The sequence below is a fragment of the Pristis pectinata genome, chromosome 6 (assembly GCF_009764475.1).
Source record: "Pristis pectinata isolate sPriPec2 chromosome 6, sPriPec2.1.pri, whole genome shotgun sequence".
NCBI lineage: Eukaryota > Metazoa > Chordata > Chondrichthyes > Rhinopristiformes > Pristidae > Pristis > Pristis pectinata.
The window spans coordinates 13,059,894-13,084,223 of record NC_067410.1 but is presented as its reverse complement, the minus strand read 5'-3'; the positions used below and the strand labels follow the sequence as shown (position 1 = coordinate 13,084,223).

General features: G+C 38.7%; 1 protein-coding gene across 1 annotated transcript in view; it reads left to right on the top strand.

Moving 5' to 3' along the window:
* celsr3 (cadherin, EGF LAG seven-pass G-type receptor 3) overlaps positions 1-24,330 on the top strand; it is a 195,994-nt gene that overhangs the window by 165,591 nt on the left and 6,073 nt on the right. The window contains 7 exon segments of the mRNA XM_052017972.1: positions 4,826-4,952; positions 10,601-10,720; positions 11,050-11,186; positions 12,791-12,906; positions 14,555-14,728; positions 20,746-20,955; positions 22,267-23,296. Coding sequence (XP_051873932.1) covers positions 4,826-4,952; positions 10,601-10,720; positions 11,050-11,186; positions 12,791-12,906; positions 14,555-14,728; positions 20,746-20,955; positions 22,267-23,296 — 1,914 coding nt within the window.

The window sequence follows — 24,330 nt, the reverse complement described above, 5'->3', positions numbered from 1 at the left end:
AAAAAACAGAGCACCTGGGGGAAACCCACGCAGTCACAGGGAGAACGTGCAAAGTCCACACAGACAGCACCAGAGGCCAGGATCAAACCTGGGGTCCCAGGAGCTATCAGACAGACTGTTCCATGTTATCAGCCTGCTCCCTAAAATCAAGCATGGATCAACTGACGTTTCCTGCAATTAAACATTAAGAAGAAACCATCTCAGTTGCCTTTCTCCAGTCCAATCACTGTCACAAGCTTTTTTCTTTGACCTCGGTATCATTGCCCATCTTCCTCTCTGCCTCAGCTCATCTGCTGAATAAGTCATACATGCTGCATTACCAGCAAACTCAATTGTTCCAACATTCTCTTGAGAAAACCTCTCGTTTTCCTTCCTTTGTAAAATAGAACTCATCCAAAACTCTGCTGATAATATCTTAACTTGCAACTAGTCTGATTTTTCTGGCACTCTTGTGCTCACTTGTTTACAGCATCTTGATTTTAATTTTTTTTTTACTTTAAGTCCTTCTGAGCTCTTTTCATTTTGTACAACCTTCCATGTTTCCATGTCAAAGTCCTTTGTACCTTGAGCTCTAGTGTGCCCAAAGTTTGGAATTCTCTCCTCAAACTTCCCTGCCTCTCTGTTTTCTCTTCTATTAGTCCCAAAGTTGAAGTTTAATTCTCCGACCCAACCTTTTAGTTATCCCTTGTAATATCAATACTTGTCTGATTACTCCCCTACAAAACTCCATGGGCTGGTTTCTAAAGGCAAAAGGCTACATAAATGCAAGTTATTTTTGAGCATTTGGAAAGTATTCATGATTATTGAGATAATGCTTGAACTTATTCTGTGCAACCTATCAAAAACTATATGTGTATGCAGGTGTGAGACAAAATATAGGCACTAATATTTGCGATTCTAATGTCAATATCAATCTAGCACAGACTCGATGGCTGAGTGGCTGCCTCCTGTGCCATTATGACCCTGTAATCAGGGCTGGAGAGTACAAACGTCAAGCTGAGGGGTGCCAGCTACTGGGTTAGATTGGAAATATATCAAGAAATTGAGGGGTTTTCTGCTTTCTCCCCTCCAAATGCAGACATCACTCATTTTAAGTACATGAACAAAGTGGAGCATCATGTGCCCACCATACAGCCGATCTGTTTCTTCTTTATGCCCAGAAAATTGGGCAAGGTATAAATTGGGCAAACTGCCCTTCCAGAAATTATACTTTGTGCAAAGCCCTGCACTACTTACATAAGGGCAGCAAAAGTTTCTTTTCCTAATGAATCGTAACCCAAGTTTCCGTCATGAGCCGCTGCCACAAGCCCCACTCTCTTACCTAGCTTCCTAATCATTGATGCGTATTTAGTCTCATTTTTAAAAATGAGTTATGTTTGACGTGATTCAAATAAGTTTACGGATCTCAAAAACAGCTCAATGGGGTTGTAAGAAAATTTATAAGCTAATCAGGAAGCAAGAGAACTCTGAGTGATCATTTCTCAGGGAACACAGTTCAAGCCTATCTGACTTGATCTGTCTGAAGGAGTTAAAACTGGCAACAATCTCAGCAGCAAAGTAATTATTACATTAGGAGCGTGCAGAATAGTATTTCAATCCATGAGTAATCAAATAGCACTGCTTTTTGTAGAAAATAAGTTATCATTGTCATTGAGCTATATAATGAAAAATGCAGAAGTTATTCACTCGTATGTTTTTAATGAATACTCTTGTAGAGCTGCTTCAGTTATCTTCCTCCATTATATCGTTTGAACTACATTGATTTGATTATTTCTCGCATAGGGTTTGTACCATGTATATGTGTTATTTGTCTGTTTTATTAAGCTATATCTTCTTTACTCCTTTTCTTCATTTTTATTTCCCTTGTTTCTTTTTTTTTAATCTTGTTTCTAGTGGTCTTTCTCTTCTTGCCCTGCAGTCTACCGTTTGTTGCAACTGTAATACAACCAGGAAATCACGAAAACCTCAGTAATACTCCAAATAGATTTTTAATTTTATTTAGAATTTACCAAGAACAATTCCTGGCTTTGACTGCACTGCAACTGGGAAAGACTGAAGGTGTGGGTCAGAAAGGTGCCTCCATGGTTCAATTTGGTCTTATCTGATTGCAATGTTACATGTACAGCTGATGAAACTTGCCCAGCTTGAATGCATGGGAGAATGAAAACCACTTGAAGCTTCAGTGAGATCAACAGCTTCAAACTTTGAGCCATCTGCCCATTGTCTTTTGACTGCCCTGTTGCTTTTGACCTATTAATTTTCCTATAGTAGTTCATGATCATGAATCTCTCAATGTTTTTATACTGTTCAATACAAAATCATCTCCCAAACTACAGCTTGCTCACCCTGGCATTTTAATATTTATGTTTATTCATTTAATTTGTTCTTTAATTTGAGTTTAAAGGACTGCTTTTAACAAAGTTATGTTTTTAATAGATAAATTTATTGATAACAACAGATGTTAATTTAACAGATGTACAAAATCATGGTCAGTGTATTTGAACTTTTGTGACCAAGAAGACAAAATTCTGTAAGGTATTTCTTATCAGTTATATCAGCTCTTTTATTTTCACTGACCTGTTACATTTAGAAACAGAGCAAGCAGTGGTGTTTAAGAAAATCTATTCCCATAGTGTCATTTACATGACAGCAGATTATTGCCTAGGTTTAATAGCAGCACAATAGCACCATCTGGTAGTAAAAAAGCAGTACTGCATGAGCAGAAAATACTATTGCTAAATTCTCAACACCATCTTGAATTAAGTCTTTATTTTCATACCCAGAGCAAATCAATACAGTCTGATTTCAATAAACTGTGGGTTAGAAGGTAATTTTTCAACTAAAATGGCAGGTAAAAGAAATTTGTAAATGGCAGGTAAAAGAATTTTGTAATAAAGTACAAAATATGTTATAAACTAATATGTGGCAATTTAATTTTGAGGCATTTTAGGCTGAATTGTCTTTTCTTTTCAGGTGACTACTATTCACAAGGACCTTAATCACTTTCATTGGTATCTCATTTTCAACTGAAAGGTTGAATTTTCAGTGAGAGTTTACTTCATGTGGTTGTATTGTGTCTATTAAAGAGATTATTGTTTACTCCCAATTTTCCATTTTGCTGCAACATTCAAGGCCAATAAAAGCTGTCATTACCATTAAGTAATCTTTTTTTTTTGCCATCTATCAGATTAGTTGGAGTCCAAACTTCAGCTTCAGGAGAGGAATCAGAAAATGTGCTTACTTTATTTAATAAACAACCTTTCAATCCCAGATTAATGCTATCTGCTGCTGTAATGCTATTCACCAATTTTAAACCCTGGATGTTACTAACATTGTCCACCAATACTTAAGGGGAAGGATAAGAGATGGGGAAAAATAATTATTCCAAACCACAGTTACTAACCTAGGAAGATTTAAATCCTGTCGTAGTTCAGACATATTTAAACTTAGAGCAAAAGTTGCAGACTCTAATCAGAACCTAGAACATTTGCTGGCCTATTCAAATAAAGTGAAAAACTGATATACATTTTAGGAATAACTACTACTTCAACCATGACTCATTTGTTTTTTATCTTAAGAACTTCTTAATAAACAACAAGACTCTTGCTTTGATATTTCCCATCCAAAGTCTCTCCTCCTGGCCTGGAAGACAAAGCATAAAAGACAAAAGTTAAAGAATGCAAGCCAGCAACTTCTCTGATATCTAGTGGTAGATTATTATAATCATAGGGAGAGATATATCCAGTTACTGGGAGAAAAAGGAATTGGGTCTGAAAAATGGGAACGTGCATTGTGTAACTATATACTAAAACTGATTTTTGCATCCAGGGTTTCCAAATTGAAAAACTTTGTCTGAAAATGCTTTTGTTTTCTTTTGCCACAATATTGTTTTCTTCAAAGCAAATTTCTTTAGAACACATTCTAATTTAGTTATGTAACAGTTCACTTTTTTTTAAACCAACAATGTTCAATTTATCTTAAGCAGTGTTTTCCCCTGCAAAATCCTCTGGAAAACTGGGTGTTCTTTTATATCTGTCCAGGCCTTACATTTGTTTACATGCTTAGGGCTGCCAGCAGACACATGAGGAACTGGGACACCGGGATTAAACCTGGGCCCTACAAAAACGTCGTTCTGACCAGTCCTCTGTGAGTAGATGTAACTCCAGGGTCCTTCATTTTCCTCTTTTTTTTCCCCCAAATGAGTAACTTTTATCTGTGTCTTTTTCCTCTTTTTCTCCCCATTGTAGTCCGTACACCAACCAGGAGGATGAATCAATTTGTCCTAAGTAATGACCTGCATCTGTGATCACCACCCACCCTATCAGGAGGCATGATTCAGATGTAATTTCTTTCCATGCTAGAATGTACCCTTGTGGTAAAGTTATGGTGATAATTTTCCCTTACCACCATGTTAGAACTTGGCTAGTGAACAAGAATGTGCCAAGAAGTCGGTTTTGAGTGCCAGGCAGGCTCTGAGCTTAAAAGTGTAAATTCATGGCCATAAACATCTGCTCTGCTGCTTCCTTGACCAATATGCAAAAGTCCTCTTAATCAGTTTTTAAAAATCTTATTATTAATATTATTAACAGTCCTCTTATTAACAGTCTTTCATACAATTGTATCTTATCAATAGTGCTGTGTTTGTCCTGTTGCCTAAATTGAGCCTTGCCTTCACACAATTCTGTCCTCTTCTCCCGGTACCCCCATATTTGCACATTTTTGTTTTAACCAATTGGCAGGTGTGCTGTTTCTTCCAACAAGCTTTGTTGTTCCCCTACTCTGTCTTGTTGTGTAGGTTATTCTCTGCTTCTCTCTATCTCTCCAGTACCACAGTACGAAGCGCCTTCATTCTGCTGCTAATCGTTAGTGCCACATGGCTTTTTGGGCTGATGGCTGTCAACAACAGCATCCTTGCTTTTCACTACCTCTACACTGTCCTCTGCTGTTTTCAGGTAAACACTAACTCTCACTAACTCTCTGCATGGCAGCATATTCTAAGCTGACCTGTCTGAGTGATGGAATTCAATCCATCATTTTCCATATTGGATGATACTGTGAAAATTGTTTGACATTTTCAATCAGTGTAAGATTGTCTTCTGCATAACTTAGATTTTATTGCTTCTTTGAAATTTTCTATTTTTCTCCTTTACATTTGAACTTGAGACGTCAGCATCACCATATCTTATATTACAGAATCCGTATTGTTAGTACATGCCTGTGCAAGCAAAAATTGAAAAGTCATTCATCTGGTGCTTACCTGCGCAGTACGGATTATGTATCAATACATTTATATTAGTTCTGATATCTTCAATACTTGGTGAATGTTGTAAAACCTAATAAGTACAGTAATATAGTGCTTATATTACTGGACTATCAGCCAGAGTTCTGAATTATTGATCCAGAGACACAAGTTCAAATTCCACCAAGGCAGCTAGGGAATGTAATTAAATAAACCTGGAATTTTAAAAATCCATTGCCAACAATGATGACCATGAAACAAGATTATCGTTAAGAACCTACCTGGTTGAATGATATCATTAAGGGAAAGAAAATTGGCACGCTTACCCTGTCTGGTCTATATAATCATACACATGCAACTTGTTATGCCACAGAAGGAGTTCAAAGCATAGCAATCCCAACAGTCCAATTAACCCTTGTTGTAATCCTTTCTAGACCTTAACACAGCATTGATCAAAACGTGCACCAAAGAACTGAATTCCAGAGGTGAGGTGAGAATGATTGCGCTTGACATCGAGATAGCATTGATGAATGTGGCATCAACTTGAGCGGGCAAATCTGAAGTCATACAGTGCAGAAGCAGGCTCTTCGGCCCACCATGTCTATGCTACCCATTAAGTAACTATCTAAACTAATCCCATTTACTAGCACTTCAAGCCATAGCCTACTAAGGTTTGGCAATTCAAGTTCTCATCCAAATACTTATTAAATGTTGTGAGAGTACCTGCCTCCACCATCTTTTCAGACAGATTTCAACCATTCTCTGGGTGGGGAAAAAGAAATGTTCCTCAGACCCCTTTTACTCCTGACAATGGGCATCAGAGGCCAAAACATTCTAGTGACTGGAATCATTCCTTCCACAAAGAAAGGTGGTTGTTGGAGGTCAATCACTTCAGCCCCAGATGTTTCTCAATGCAGAACCCTAGGCCCAACCCTCTTCACTGAGGCCCAACCCTCTTCAATCATAAGGTCAGAAGTGGGATACTTGCTGATTATTGCATAATGCTCAATTTCATTCACAAGTTCTCAGCAAATGAGGCAGCCCGTTCCTGCGTGCAGCAAGACAACATTCAGACAGAGGCTAATAAGTGGCAAGTAACTTTCATGCCACCAAGTGCCTGTCAATAGACATCATCATCATAGAGTCTAACCACCCTACCAATTCCTGTCATCCATCATCAATATTGACAGAAATTCATACTGGAACAGCTATAGAAATACCATGACCACACGAACAGGTCGGAGACCTGGTATCCTGCAGCAAGTGACTCAACAGCTGACATCCCAAGGCCTTTCCGCCATCTACAAGGCACAAATCAGGAGCACGATGGAATACTCTCCACTTACCTGCACCAGTGTAAAACCAAGAAGCTCAGCACATCCAGGACAAAGTGGTCTGCTTGATTGGCATCCCATCAACCACCCTAAACATTCATTCCCTCCACCACTAGAACAGTAGCTGTAGTTACATGAAGTAATTCTGACAGCACCTCCCAAACCTGTGATCTCTATCACCGAGGAGGAGAAGGACAGCAGGTGCTTGGGAACACCACCACCCTCAGTTTCTCCAAATCACACAACTGACTTAAAAGTACATCTTTGGTCCTTCGTCATTGCTTGATCTAAATCCCACAACTCCCAATCCAACAAGACTGGAGGCGCTTTCACCAGAAGGACTGCAACAGTTCAAAAAAGTGTCTCACTGCCACTTTCTCAAAATGCTAGCCTTGCCACTGATGCCAAGGTCCAAAGCCTGAATAAAAAAAACCTTCAGAACTTGGCCAGCTTAGTGAGTGGTGAAGCTATCAAGCCACCCCTTGTTAAAGACATCAAAGTCCCCACCTAGAGTACATTCTATGGCCTTATTTCCACCAGTAATTCCTTCAATTGTTCAACATGGAAGAGACTGATTCGTCATCAGGGGAAGAACCTGTGTGATAATCAGGAGGAGTTTTTCTTTTGCCCATATTGGCCTGACAAGAGGAGTCGTTACAGAGTCTTGTGTCAATATTGAAGACTCTCAGGGCTTCTCTCTTCTGTCTTTGCAACGCCATCCAGCAGATCTACCCCGGCAGTGGGACAAGATCTAACCAGGGATATAATGATGGAGTCTAGCACTTTATATGTAAGATATGATTCTATGTTATTTGGCTTTCTGTGGGACAAGTCTCCCAATTTAGCCACCAGTACCTAGATGCTTGAAAGGGCAACTTTCCAAGGTTGGCTATACTGTGAGTGACTTTGTAGTATCCAAATACAGTGCCTAGGTAGTACCAGGTGGTCTTTCTGGCTTTATTCTTCTTCTGTTCAACATACCAATTTGAGCCCAACTTGCTCGCAGACCATCACAGGGGCATTTAAAAATCAAACGAGGTGTCTAGAATCACTTTTAGGCCTCAAGTGTCGATGACAGATTTCTCCCCGAAGGAGATTGTGAATGAGGTAGATCGTTCTGACTCTTTTCTTGGTAATTATGACCAGGACTAATGATTCTTAATATTCCAAATTATTCACCAGAATTTTAAATCATAGCTTCCATGGTAGGATTGGAATTCATGTCTCTGGATTGTTGGTCCAGTAACTTAACTACTGCACTACCACCATATCCAATTGAATCTTGACTGCATTCTCAGTTCAGGGGCAAGTAGGGATGGACAATGAATGCTGGCAGACTTTGCCAGTGACATCCACATTCCCATTAAAAAGAATTAAAACCCCACACTTGGAAGGAGTGTGAGAGAACCAGTGTTATTGACCATGTGTCTCAGAAGGATAAATACCCTTTTTTAAAAGAAAGCCTGATAAGGTTCTAATATAATGTATGCAGGAGTGCTGCTTCACCCAGAATTTGTACACAACATTTTACAATATTTGTCATGTCAACTGAAGTGGTCTATTATCTACCAATATACATAGCCTCTGTCACCAGTATTAGTGATGCTCTACTGATTGACTGGCTTATTGGTTCCCCTACTCAGTACTTACCATCTCTTTACACCTGTACTTACCTTCTGTGGACATGGAGGGCCAATCTTGCTGGAACTCAACATTTAGGTGGGCAACAGGAGGATTTCCAGCAGCACAGTAAGGAGCTCCTGTCCCCAACACACCTCTAATAGCTTTGACCACTGTCAAAATTGTGCCCTAGCTTTGCTCTGCAGGACCTTCAGAGACATTTAGACAATTAAAATTAAAAAAACTATTCAAAATTTGAAGTTAATTTAAAACACTTGAAAACACACAAATAATCAAAAGCAGGAAACTCTAGTGAAATTATTTTAAACAAACTTTATTCATTATCAACTAATAATAAAAGACTACAAGCCCTATTGAAAATCACTGAGGTCATGGCAGATTTCCCCAGTGTAATGCTGGGGAAACCTCAGCAATGAACCTCAGTTATGAACTTAATCCATTCATAACTTTTAATACAGTAGATCGGGCCTGAGGTACCATGGAAGTGAGAATGAAACTCGAGTGCAGATCAACAACTAGAATGAAAACCCAGTGCTTTGGCAATTGTAAAGTAATTTCTCCGGTAAATTAATATTTGCTTGTGTTCAAAATCACCACAATAACATGAAGCTGGGAGAAATAAGTTGTCAACAAAATATCAGTTACATTAACTTGTTTGGTGCACAAAGGAAGAATGTCCTAATTTGTACTTGAACAGTTTGTCAGATTCTTCATCTGAAGAGATGTGAACCCTAGTTCTACATTTCAAGATTTCACAAGATAAACAGGAGCAGGGCACATATTTACGATTCACTCGATCCAATATGGGTGATCTGTTGCAAAATCAATGCACTCAAAATATTTAATTGTCCTTTTGACCAATCTCCAAACTATTTTAACTAAATGTTTAAGTATACATTAGAATTAGTGACTTGGCTAACTTTTTAAAATGTATTCCTTCCTGAAGGAATACTCTTTGTTACATAGAAACAGAATGCCACAATGGAGAGAGAGATTGTAAACTGCTTAATTAACCTTGAGACAGCCTTGGGTTGCCGAATTCTCCTTGCTTTATTTTGTTAAATGATGTTGCTGAAGACATTGTTTTGTCACTCCAAACACATGCTAGAAACACAAGGTCAAAAAGATTACAGCTGAATTAGGTCAAATCTCAATTTTTATTGCAACATTGTAATTTAAATACACTTGCTGAAACTGAACCTTACAATTCTTGATTCCCTTGGCATCCAAAAATCTGTCAGTCTCGGTCTTGAATATTTCAAAGACTGAGCCCTGGGGAAAAGAATTCTAAAGATTCGCAATGATTTGAGTAAAGAAACAGTCCTAAGTGCCCACCTGATTATCTAGAGACAATGATCTAGACTCCTGAGCAAAGTAGGCTCCCCTCATCCACTCTCTCAAGCCCTGTAATAATTTCATCTATTTCAAAGAACTCACTTTTCATTCTTCTAAACTCTAGAGAATATAGACCTATTCAGTTCACAAGAGAAACCTCAGGCTTCCATTAAAGTCTGGTGCAAAAGATTGATTAGTATCAGGATGTTTTTTTTAAAAAGAAAATCACTATTAACATTAATTGAGAAGGTTCTTTTATGCATCTATTCACTAGCTAGTGTTGTGTATTCACCAGCTAGTATTTGTTGTAGTTTGCAGTGGCTTAATTCCGTGTTTCTCCATTCCCTTCTCAACTACTTCTTCAAAAACAAACCTGATCACAAACTTAGTCTTCTTGCCAATCCATGACCATTATACTTCCTTACTTCATCCTTCCACTTGTTTCCCTGCCTAATAATCAAGGTTCATATTTGAAAGAGAGATGAAATAAATCTAAATTAGTTTTAAATAACTATTTCCAGTGGCAGGTGTATTTTGACTCAGCTTCAGAATAAATGTGATATGCCACATTAGAATGAGCCAAAATCCTGCATCCCTTGTAATCCTGTGGTACATCACTTTCATTACCAAGTCACCAAGGCATCCATCACGAAGGACCCTCACCATCCAGGACACGCCCTCTTCTCATTACTACCATCAGGGAGGAGATACAGGAGCCTGAAGACCCACACTCAACGAATTAGGAACAGCTTCTTCCCCTCCGCCATCAGATTTCTGAATGGTCCATGAACCCATGAACACTACCTTGTTATTCCTCCTTTTTGCATTATTTATTTTGTAATTTATAGTAATTTTTATGTCTATGCACAAAACAACAAATTTCGCGTCATATAAGCCAGTGACAATAAACCTGATTCTGGTTCTCTTGCATGTAGGTGGAATTAGGATTTCATTGTAAAGTTGAAATGGAAGTGATTCTGATAACTGACCCTGCTGCAGAATAAATGGACTTTTAAAATGAAAGCACTTACTGCTTCTTGATCTCCCACAGGGACTGGCTGTCCTGGTGTTGTTCTGTATCTTAAACGAAGAAGTGCAGGAAGCCTGGAAATCAGCTTGCCTTGGGAAGAAAAACCAGGGTGATGACACAACACGAGCACCTCAACTCTCGGTAAGAAGCCTTAAAAGTTTAATAATAGGGCTATCCTAGTGAACAGGAATAGCGTTAAGGCTCGGAATTGATTCTCATTCTCTGTTGATGAACCTCAGAACTGCAGTAACTTTGACTATACTTACCTTTCCTTGAGTCTGTGTTGCTTCCCCCATGTTTTTCCCCTATATGGATATCATTGAGTCAGAATCATCCACTTTCAAAAAGTGGAAATGATGAGCTAATGGGCATTACGTTTGAGTTATCCTGTGAACTTCCATTAATTTATACACACAGTAAATTGCTGCCATGAAGCACTGTGTGTGGACAATACTTCTTTTATCTCCTAGAGCTCCCACCCATACAATAACACATCGCTGTTTGAGGAGAGTGGTCTGCATCGGATAACACTTGGGACATCAACGATATCTTCAGTGAGCACTGCCCGATCAGCACGAACCCACTCCAGCCAACCTGGGTATCTCAGGTACGCTATCAGGATATCAGCATAATGGATTACAATAGGGCTATTTCAGGAAAGGAATAAATTCTAGTATCTAGTACCAACAGCTGTACAGGGCAATACACATCTAATTTGCACTGTGCCCAAAATTTTACACGAAAGAAATAGAGCTCTCTCCAATCTGAATTACCACCAATTAGAACCTGGCAAAGTGGAAGATAAGGGTGTCATTTCACGATATTTACTATGGCACAATCAAAATTATACCTATACCTGCAATATTTGCAAGCATTGGCAGGCATGGCATTGATATTGCAATGGCATAGCTGACTCTTTAACATCACTTTTCTTATCCATTATGAGAACTGAGTCCCATTTTGAGAGAGAGAACCCCTCCCAGTCTAAAAAAAGAGCTTTGAACCATGCCATTCTAGAAAGCAGCAGAGAGTCAAATTGTAGAATGCAAACAGAAATACTGGGGGGAAAAAATAAAGGTCAGACAGCATCTGTGGACAGAGAAACAGAGTTAACATTTCAGGTCAGTGACCTTTTATACTGAACTAGGAAAGGCTATAAAATAGGTATTTTAGGTCCAGCAGGTCAGGCAGCATCTGTGATAAGAGAAAACCCGAGTTAAGGTTACAGGTTAACGAACTAGCCAGTTTGGATGCTTGATCATAAATCTGTAATGTTAATTTCCTTGGCTTTTCCAGAATTGTTTTTTATTTCAGCTTTCCAGCTACTGCTGTATTCTGTACCTCATGGTTCTAGTGTTGTTTGTTTTTTCTGTCTCCTCCATTCTCCTTCTGCTTACACCTGCTCCAGACGGATTAGCTGGCATTAACAAGCCTTCATCAGCCTTTCTCAGGCAACACCAAACTGTCTTCCATTTTCTCTTGATCTCTGTCCCATCACAGATGTTCCTATTGTTCTCACCAACCACATTCTCTGCTACGTAAAATATGTCCGTTTTCTAACTTTTCCTTGATCTGATGCAATGTCATCAACCTTAAATCTGTTTCTCTCTTCACAGATGCCGCACGACTTGCTGAGTATTTTCCAGCATTTCCAATTTATTTCAAATTTCAAATGTCTGCAATTTCTCACTTGGATTAAATTATGGAAGCAGGACAGATTAGAATGGTCATCCAGCTAACCATTCCCACCGAACTGGTCTTATTCCCATTTCTATTTCCAGATATAAGGTCGTAGCATTACCTCCTCAAGGTGTTAGCATTACTTTGCTTGAGCACAAATTTGCAGAGCTTTATTCATTTCCCAGTTTTCATTTTACAAAGACCACCAGCAGCCTTTTTAACAAAAAGATGTATCACGACCAAATCTAGTTAGCCATTGCACATTCCAGCACAAAGGAATGGATTATTTTCACTTTTCCAGTCAATGCCCAAACCCTATATTCTAACGTCAAGGGTATAATATAGAGTTTCCAAAAAATTCTTTTGCCATCCCATTTTGATCTGAATTTAAATGAGTGCCAAAAGAAATATGCAAGTTGTGTTTTAAAAATAGATGCTGACTTGAGTTTTAATATTAATACTGTAGAAAATAAAACAATTTAAATTGCGTTCTTGGTACTCCATTTTCTTTCTTTGCTCTGCTCCTTTCAGAGAAAATTTGCTGGCACGACAGGGCTCAGCCTTGGATCAAACCTTGTTGGGTCATACTGGGCCCACTGATATAGATGTTGCAATGTTCCATCGGCCACAAGATGCGGGTGGAGGAGGTGAGATTGTTACAAAATATTGTTCTATGCCCACAATTTCTTCTCAACAGATTTTATACTTGCGCAGCAATGAACGTTATTGAAGTTTGGAACTTTCATGTGTCAGCTAACCATGTTAGTAGTTTCCCCTTAGAGATGTTATTTGGTTGCCTGATCCTGTTTAATAACATAAGTACCTAGAAATTAATAAAAGTTCGTATAAACCACCAAAACTGTTCCTTGCAAACAGCTCTCTCTATTGATTCCTGAGGGGAAAAATTGTGTATGAGGATTTTAAATTCTGGAAAAGAGAAAACATTAAAACATATATCTTGCCTTATTCTTCGATGCAGGAGTGTTGCATTAATACAATGACACACTTACTAACACAATGATTCTGAGATAGATTTTCACTGTTTGCCACATTGGCGGCAGGTTTGATGATGGAAGTAATTTGTACCTGCTCCAGATAATTTATCAGAAGTTGGGATATTTTGAATCATATGGGTTCTATTTACAGCTACTTCCACCACAGACCATGATCATCCACCTCAAGTGGAAAGATAGAAAATTGCTGTGGGTGAAGATCAATATTCTGCCCCACGCACCAAGGCCACTTTAATTTTTCAAATATTGATATTGTATTGTTTGTTTGACATTGTTATGCATGTAGGGGGGAGAGATCAGCTGCTTGGAAGAAGCACAATCAAAGGAAAATTTGATCCCAGAGAGCAATTGATGCTACAGGTTATTCTTGATAGGATTGGAACACAATTCCAGTCAGCAAGTATGCCCATTATCATTTCCTCCAAAACCAGTTGGCAGACTTCAGTAAATGTGCAATTGGAATGAAAATGTCTTGCATACTATTCACTATAGCCTCATCACCCCAGCAATCTCACAAGGACAAAACTAAAGAAACCTGGCCTTGCTAAAGCTGATGTCTGTACCCAGGACATAAGCAAAATTGCTTGAACATCAAGCAGTAAAACAAGATAACAAAGTCCACCTGACCCCCAGGCATATTTTAAAAAAATGATCCTTGGAACACATGGCATTTATTGCCATCTCAAGAGCCAAAAACATAAAGGCAAACCAGATATGTGCAATTAATTTCTTATCCAAAATACATTAGACAAGCATTATTTTTGACAAATTGACAATTTTATGAAGCAATTTTACCAATGCAAATGTTCAATCTGAATTTATAACTCTCAAGCTGGTAGAATTTGACCTTGTGTCAATTGGATGAGTGGCCCAGATCTGTGAAGTACCAATCTAGTAATATATCATCATTAGAAATAAGAACAATGAGACCCACTTGAATCAATAATTTCTCATGTGTCTGTTTTATTGAGACAACAGTGTACCTCCAGCCTGCCCTTTCAGAGTGCAGCAACAGTTATTGGTTATGTCAGTAGATTAATGCTAATTATTGGTAATATTGGCAGATAAATCTTCACATATCTTGATTATAGTCTCCATTAAGATAGTGGACATGAATGCCACTATTATTTACTTGTATCACCAGCAGTAATTTCTAATGGGGTCTTGAAGACCGAAACTTCTCCTACCATTGGTGACACTCCCAACAGATTACAACATCATGTCACTTAAGCTAAGAAAATTTCTATTGTCTGATCTTTCAATTGAAACGGGTTTTGCACAGACCACGATTCTGAAACTGACAGTGACCTGTCGCTGGATGAGGAGCGTAGCCTATCTTTAGCATCGTCAGAGAGTGAGGAGAATGAACGATATCGCGGGCGGTTTCCACGGCGATTTAAGCGGGCAGCAAATAGCGAACGATTACTCACTGACCCCCTGCACACAACCCCTAAAGGTATGTAAAAAAAATTGAGGGATGCATAACTATCAGATCTAAAACAAATGAAGTTAATTTTGGCTGATAAACTGGACTGAAAATGAAATACTTCCTGATAAACTTCTGGTATTTGATGGGAATTCCTTTCACCTTGGGGCTTGGATTCGAATACAAAGCTGACAGATGAGATCTGAATTTGATTTCCCTGTAAAACATGAGTTGGAAAACAATCCCTGTTTATCTTTAAGATCCATGTTTGGATTCATGCAACTGTTACACTGGGGCATTTTACAATGCAAGTTTATTGTTGATGCAAAACAATTTTGGTCTTGCATTGAAACTATATCTAGAAACGTTAAGGCTCAAATTGACCCACAGTAAAGTGGAGTGAAGCTACCGACGAGGAGCTTGGTTACACACTACTTTGGTTTGGCATCCCATCCAGTGCAGTGTATATCCTTTGGATCTGGAGCACTTTCAAACCGACCCAAGTTGAAAACTCAACTTTCCAGTCCAGAAGTGAAAATGCTACCAGTTGAGACAACAATAACACTTGTGTAACATAGTCTCATTACCCCTAGATGCCTTAACAATAAGCAAGCTTTGGGTTGATTTCCCAGCTTCTAGCAGACCAACATTTGTATTGTAAAAGTCTTATACAAGCAAGAATTGTGTGTCTGCCTGGATAGTGTAATATTGCACAATTGTGACAGTTAAATCGTCAATATTTAGGAAGACAAACATCCTTGTTCTCTGCACACTTAAAGTGATGCAGAGTTTCAACCCAAAGCGTTGCCATTTCCTCCTCCCCCGCCACACAGATGCTGCTCGACCCTCTGAGTTCCTCCAGCAGGTTGTTATGGGCACCCTGCTGAACTTTATCCCTTCATTCAATGTTACGAATACAGGGATGGCACATCAGTGGAGCTGCTATCTCACAGCCCCAGCAGCCCAGGTTCAATCCTGACCTCCAGTGCGTTCTGTGTGGTGTTTGCATGTTCTCCCCGAGACTGCATGGGTTTCTTCCATGTGCTCCAGTTTCCTCCCACATCCTAAAGATGTGCAAGTTGGTAGGGTAGTTTAATTGTCCATTGTCAATTCACCCGAGTAGACGCAAGTGGTAGAATCTGGGGGAGTTGATGGGAATGTAGGGAGAATAAAATGGGTGTGGGATTAGTGTAAATCGGCACAGACTCAGTGGGCCATAGGGCATGTTTCGATACTACTGTTTGCCTTAATGACTCTAAAACAGCTGATCTGGTCATTATTATACTGTTTATTGTAGGAGTTTGATGTGTGCAATTTGTCTGCCATGTTTCCTATGCTGCATTTCAAAAGTAAAATGCTTTGGAAGATCCTGTGGTCATGGAAGGAGTTGCATAAAAGTGTCTTTTGTTTCAGCTTGGTTCCGATTGCATTGTTTCATAAAGTCAAAAGCAATGGTTGGTTTAAGTGATAGGAATTGTTCTGCATTAACAAACGTGGAAAGGAATTTGTTTAGGCAAAGAATACCATGCCCATATAAAATTGTTCAAAGCAAGATTAATGCAGCTCTAACTGTGGTATAGCATCTTGCACTCTTCCCTTCCCCAATCAGTGCGAGGCTGGAGAAGACATTGAATTCTACATAAGATACCCATTGGATTGCACTGATCAGCAGTTGTAAATACGCAGAAATGGAGGTGGAACTTGCATTATCAACAACCTGTGCCTGTGGAGTTGTCTGTACAGAATGCAATATAGAAAATTAAAAGAAAGCACACTTCACTCAAGGTACCAGTCTAATTTTTTTGCAAGATGAGGTGAACAGATGGAAAATTGGGTTATTTTTCCCTTAAAGACACAGCCCCTCTCCCCATCCAGCTTCCTCTGTCTTGGGTCAAAGCGCCTAATAACCCTTAATGTTGGAAGATGAAAATCTGGTGACTTTGCTACATTTAGACTAATATAGCAATTTAAACAAGAATTGTTATGCTTCAAGTCTAAACTAACTTGCTGTTCTAAGAAAAAGATGAGCAACATGATTAAAGTTAGAAATATGCCTCCTATAAATGAGTGTGAGATTTCTGGGAGCAAAAGTTGGCTGCACTCTGCTTCTGAAGGTATTAATTGCCACAGGTCTTTCACAGTTATCGCAATGCATTTACATGTACAACATAGGATGTAATTTTATAAAAGCACACAATTAGAGGATTTATTACCTGCATTCTCTCCTTGTACATGCTGATCTATTAATTGCTAATCTGAGCAGATCATTATTCACTCAGTAGTGTACACAGGACATTAAATGTCTCAACACCTCTTAAACACTCTTCTTACCAGACATGTAAAATCACTTGTAAATAAATTACAACAGGCATATGCAGACCCCTTAGAAGGTTGGAAATCGTACTACAAGTATTATCATACAAAGGTTTGTGTATGTGGACACAAGACAAGTTCAGGATCAGACTCAGCTGTATATAACCGACTAATCCTCCTGATATACACTTGACTGCAGCATAAAAGAATAATCACTTTGGCAAGCTACAGTTGGCTGCTGGAACAAGCTCCTCATCTAGATTCAGAGCAATCAGGAGAATTTGAAAAACCAAAAGCAGCTATAGTTACATCGCCCAATTACAGCCAGTTTCACTGTGAGGATTAGCCTACAAGTCGATGAACTGTACAACTGAAACAACAGAAATGTTATACTCTCTCTGGCAGACTTGCATCCTGGTCAGAAAAAGAGAAGGAGCTTAACACAAGAGAATTTTAAGTAAATTGACTTGTTGCATAATTATTAATAGCAAAATCTAGAATTATTCCGATCCAGTTATCTAAAATTATTAAATCTAAAGCTTGCACAAACACATGATTTATATCTGAAATTATTACAGTAAAGGGCAAGAAAGTTCAAGGTGAATATGCCCAACTGCAAGGAAACAAATTTCATTGACTTGAGAACAATCTGACAAAAGTGGACAGAAAATCCAGTAAGTGAGCAATGACATGCCATCAAAGCAGAAATACCACAGGCAAGGACCAAGTTTATTCCCATAAGGATCTAAAAATGAGGCATTTTAAGGTAAAGCTCGCTGAATGACAAAGGAAATGCAGTTTAGAGTAAAACAAAAAGGATTGTTATCAATTTCAGGTGTAGAGTACAGTTAAAAATGAGGCAAAACACAGAATGTGTTTGATGGGGGAGGGTGATGGAGGGTGTAAATAGAAAAAATATCCATCAAGTGTATAAGACAACACAAAATGAAGTCCAATTATTTTTATATTATTTTTATAAGCTTGTTTAAAAAATGAGCTAAAGAAAAGATGGCCTAATAGAGATAAGAGGATAAATTTTGTGGAAACAGGGCCTGATTTTGATACTGAATAATTTGCTTTTCATCTGTCATTATAAAAAGATGAAGTCAATGTTGGAGTAGAGGAAGGGGAGGTTGAGATATTAGACTGAAAAAGAAGACACTAAAATAGAACAGTGTCTCTTAAAGTTAACATCACCCGATCAATGGGATGCATCCTTAATTGCTAAGAGAGAGATAAGCTCTGACCACAATTGTTCAATCCTCTTATCAGGGTACTGGAGGACTGCAAATGTTGCATTCTGTTCAATACATGAGAGTTAAATAAATCTGGTAATTAAGGCTAATCGGTCTCACATTCCTAGTGAGATAACTACTAGACAAAGATTCTCAGCTGGTCAGCCGGCACAGATTTATTGCATCGATCTAAACAAATTTGAACCTCTTTGAACAGAAAAGATTGATGAACGTGCTGTATTAGATATTCATAACTTGGTACTTCCTACCAACTCAGTTGTTGTTGTCAGGGGGAATGGATGAAATTATGGAGCTTACTGGCCCTCAGATTTCTTGCTTTTTACTGGGGAAATTCTTTGTGCTGGTCCAGCTTTCATCCATTTACACTTCAAAGCAAATTTTATCAATGCATATATTTTATATTGGGTGCTGGTTTTGAGAAATTGCCTTTGCTGATTTGTATGGCAGAATGATCAACAATCAGTTGTGTCACTGGTTACCTATTCAGTCCTATACTCCTTTTACTTTTGGTGTTGAGTACTCACCAGTTATTTTTTCTTCTTTGCCTTTTAGAATATTCCAGGCAATGAAAAAAAATTCTTGTGCTCCATAAAGCCCCAGTAAAAGTAATTACTCAAATAGTAAATTGATGGCTTGCCATTATTAGTCCCAATGGATGAAATTCCATTTGATAACTCGTTAACATTTTGGTGACTTTTTAATAGGCTTCTCAAGTGAGGTTTTCTGTAGTTTTTACCTTTGGTAGAAGGTTAATTACATTTATTTGTCAGGGATGTGTATGAAGATGATTAAGGATCCTTTCCACATCAGTTGGTGGATTGAAGAGCAGGAAGAATTGGCTTGAATTGTTCTCATGTATTTTAGTTACGTAATTAGAGGAATGTTTTATATGAGGTGACAGTTCTGTCTGCATTGAGTCTGCAATATTTCTTTAATTTCAAGGTTGTGCAACCCTCCCTCTGTATGTACAACAGCTATCTACCACAAAGCATAATTTAAAGAAGAAAGCAAATATTGCAAAACAAAAAGAAAATTTTAGACAAAAGCAGTTTTGATTGAGAAGTCCTTGTGACATTTTGTGATTAGCAGTGAATAATCAGTTGAAGAGGCAGAGCTGAAAGAACATTGTAACTAGACAGATCTGTGCAAAATCAAGTTAGCTCAAAGTATAATGATCCTATAATATTGTAGTTAATTGTTCAGCTTGGCTTAGATCGAGCTAACCTAAAGGGTTAACCTGGCTAACATCTCAGATGTAAAGAGATATGAACACGAGAGGGAACAAATCTTTATAGTTCTCCAAAATGAATTCTAGGTATTTGTGGACATGCACTAAGATGTGGATTCTGCACAATAGTGGAAACGATAAGACTGAAATGAGAGAAATTAAATGTAAATGCGCAAATCAGTATCTGGGCAGATGTTGGACTGGTACAAAACTGGTCACCTTACTTGAGGGCAAAGTGTACATGCTACTGGACACACTGGTGAAAAGGGAGTCCTTATTTGCTACTTCTGGCCAGATTTCCTCCAGAACTTTGGTGCCCCACCTTTCAGAAATAGTAATGTGGCTCAACTTTATCAACAAAATGTAAATGCTACCAACTGCACTCTCTTCATTTAGAAATATTGGCACCCAGCAAGTCTTGTTTCATCATTCAGTTTGCTGGAAAAGTGATGAACTTCTTGCCTGTTATTTATTACCCGTGGGAGGATGAATCACTGATTTATCATAGTTTTCAGTGGTGGTTTGAAAGGATCCTGTAATGTAAAGGTTAAATACATAACAACATGAAAAGTCCTGTCTCTTGAACGGACTATCTTAAGGCTGTCCAAGTCCATAAACATGGATATGAATCTGCATTGGTTAACTCTCCGAAACTCCTTTCTCTCATCCAAGAATTCCAATGTCATCAAAATCTCAGAAGGGGTTCCTCTGCTCACCGAAGTGCCCTGTGCTGGTTCTGTATCAAACAAAACTGCAAAATCATTCCTAAAGCAACCAATTAAGAATGCAGAAATTTCCCACTCTATAATGAATGATTATGAAAAGAGCCAAATACAAACCAGTATCAATGCTGAAAGAGAAAGAAAAGTTGCTGTAAAAAACAATTTCATCAGAGTAGCTCAGCAGAATAGTTTTAAGTCTAATTTATATTAGGACTGTGAAAGAAACAGCTACTAATGAAACACAGTGAGGGATTTGTTTGCATGACCTCAAGCATCAGACTCAACCACAATACAACCTTTCCTACAACCTGACATTTCTTCATTAAGAAAACAGAGTACATAGGGCACACAGGCTTTAGTTCAGTTTTATGACTTTCTCCTCACACAACCGAGGCTCTAATTCATAGCAGAAACTCATTTTGCTTTTTGTGCTAAATTCCCAATTCTTTGATAAAATTTTCACAGGACTTTCACTTTGCTTTGTTTGATGCAGGCAGAGCCTGTAAAATGCTTCATTATATTTTACAGATTGTGATGGCAATGATTTAATATCCTATTGGCCAGCACTGGGCGAGTGTGAAGTTCATGCCTGCTCACTGCAGAAGTGGGGCTCAGAAAGAAAGCTGGGCCTAGATTTCAATAAGGATGCCACTAACAACAACCAACCTGACATGTCCATTGTGAGCAGTGATGAGAATACACCAACCCATCTATTCAAACAAGAGCAGCAGAGGAAAGGTAAACATTCACATAGAAACATTTGTGAAGAGTCCTCAGCAGTAATGATGAACCAGAGGAATAGTGTGTGATAAATACAAAATCCACTGTGTGGACAAGTACAACAAATCTACAAAATACCCATCAGTGAACTTTGGGATGTATTGTTACACAATAAGGAACGTAGGGAACAGGGAATAAGGAATGTGAGCAATGGGTAAAGCAGATATTGAAAAAAGCTTCCATTTTGTTGAGGCCTCACTCTTCTCTTAGTTCTCTTCATGTCCTTGACACTTTACCAAAAGCTTCACAGCTACGGTGGTGCTATTGAAATGAAATCATTACAGTAGTGTTAGGAAAACTGGCAGCCAATTTGCACACAATAAGATCCCACGAACAACAGTGTGATTAATAACTGGTTAAATTGCAATTTCATCCATATTGTTTGATGGATGAATGTTGACCAGGCCATACACAATAAGAAGCAGTGACATGCATCAAGGATTAAAAGTGGGATGTGTTCTGGTCTTGAGTCATTCTCTACAATAATTGCAGGTAAAGTTTATGGAGTGGGGAAGTATGCTCCTTCTGTATCATATTCCTCTTCTGTTTGAGAGAGTGCTTATATTAAAACAGGCTCACATTAAATATCATAATTTGACCATATGTACATCTTTTAATCTCAATGGACTCCATGTGGAACGTATAACCCTCAAAGTTTAAGTATCATTTAAAACTTTCTTGAGCAAAGTATCCAGGTTAAACCTTCAGAAGAAAGCTTGAAGTTTTACTGTACTCTTTAATGGTGTTGATTTAACTCAACTGAAAGTTGTGGTCACTATATTCCATCATATTGAATATCCCTATATTGTGTCATGAGAAACTCTATAATTATAAAACAAAAATGAATTACAGCTATTTTGCCAAAATAAATCTGCATTAAAATGAAAATCAGTGTCTGGAAAATTGGAGGTGCAGAGCGCTCAGTTCTTTGATCTGCACTGTCATTAAGCAAGTCACGTGTAGTCTCACCATTCTGGATCTAATTGTCTTTCTAGCATTGAAAATAGTGAATTTCTCTGGATGCAGTCAGTCCTTATTGAAGAAGTGCAAGAGTGATTCCAGACTATCAATACAGGCAAGCTGTTACACTGTGGGATAACTGGATATGGTCATCATCTTGAACAATCAATCACTATTTAACAAAGGTTATCAGATGATATTGAAGAGTGTTAATTTTAAATAATCTTTTCTTTACAGTTGCCTTTCCTGCTGATGGAACTAATTTGACAGCACAAAATCATAAAATAATAGTTTATCTGTTTCATCTAGGTATTTTGAAAAACAGAATGCAATATCCATCTGCAACACTGAAGGATGAAAGCTTGACTTCCATCAACAGAATGCAAGTTGAGTTGCCTTGGTACAATACTTCAACACTAGGTCCCAGGGTCGTTCCAGCAGCTTCCTATGGCCGAATGTACTCAGGTGCTGGAAGTCTGTCTCAACCGGCCAGCCGATATTCATCCCGTGAACAACTGGACATTTTAGTTAGGAGGCAGTTGTCTAAGGAGCAGTTGGACGTACTCTCCAGCAGGCATGCATCTCGAGAACGACTGGAAACTGTTCCCAGCAGGCATGGGTCCAGAGAACAGCTAGATACAATCCCAAGCAGGCATGCTTCTAGAGAACATCAGAACACAGTACCCAGTCGACATGGGTCCAGAGAACAGCTAGACACAATACCAAGAAGGCATGGTTCTAGACAGGAATTGGATGCATTACCTGTAAGACAAATGTCTAGAGAATGGTTAAACACAGGACCCAACAGACAGATTTCTGGAGAGCAGGTGGGCATAGTTCCGAGTCGACATGCATCCAGGGAGCATTTGGAGGCACTGTCAAACAGGCAACCCTCCAGAGAGCATCTAGATACACTGCCTAGAAGACAGCCATCTAGGGACCAACTAGGTCTAATGTCAAGTCGGCAGTCTTCTCGAGAGCAGCTCGACTCATTGTCTCGCAGATACTTATCTAGAGAGAATTTAGACACAGTGCCTAGCAGGCATCCCTCCAGGGAACAATTAAACACTCTTCCCAGAAGACAACCTTCCCGAGAGCAATTAGGGCCCTTGCCCAGCCGACATCCTTCTACAGAGCAGTTGGACATCCTTTCCTCCATCCTTGCTTCTTTCAATTCTTCAGCCCTTTCTTCTGCTCCCTCCACCACCACCCCTTCTGCCCCACAGACGACTTGTACCCCTTCTGGGGCACACACATCTTCAATGACTTCTGCCCCTTGCCCTTCAACTCCTCATTCTGCAACATCCCACAGCATCTCAGAGATCTCTCCAGATTCAGAGTAAGTACAAACTTAAGATCACTTAACTATTCCTGGACCGATGCAAATGTCATTGCTACATTGCTAAAATGGGTTGGAGATATGAGCCTCCTGTTGTGATTTCCATGGTGCATTATTATTGTGAATTATATCATGTACTAATAGCCAGCAGTTGAGGCAATTCAGACTGGCCTAATAGGACAGATTGAAAGAATTCCTCCATTTCCTCAAACCTTTGGAACTTTCAGCCCTTCCCCACACTTTTAAAATTGAGATTTGATCTTGGCCAATTATTTTTTTCTTATTAGCTCCCTTTAACCTGGGACATGTCATTCACTGTGTGCTTTGGCCTTTCACCTGTACGCTTTCACCTGTATGAAGAAGGATAAAGAGCCAAGATTGCCAGTGGAGCATACCTCAAAACTGAAAAGATTGAATGAAAGGGCAAGATAAATCAAAAAGTAACTATTAATTTGTTGAATTTTAAAAGCCACAGATTGTGGTAGACAGGGAAGATCAAAAGAAGTGAGATTTCCCATGGTTCTAAGGTCCTGGAACTGACAAATTAGAAAAGAGACAGTGCAATATGTATGGCATAATTCCCTGAGATTTGAATCTCATGATCCTGGATTAAATCCTTAGTAAGCAATTACTTGTTTGCATTTCCAAAATTAACAAGTATGGTTGAGGACAAGTTAAAGAAAATAGTCAAATACTTCTAAGCGTTCAAATTCTGAAATGACATTGAAGAAAGGAAATGGAAAAAAAGTGGAGAGGATGAACTATTGAGCATAAATGCCAGTATTGATCCATTGGACTGAATAGCTCCTTTTTGTACATTCATGGTGATGCCTGTTACTGAGTTCAATCTTAGTGTTACGATACAGGCACAGTTCTCACACTGTAACCTTGTGGTTTTAGTTGAGATATTGTAAGCATAAGATGTAAGAATCTGGAGTAATATAACTTCTGGCATTTTAACACCACTTAACTACATTTAGATGCCCTTCCCAGCCGGAGTGATTTAAGAGATGATTGACTTTGACATAGATAAG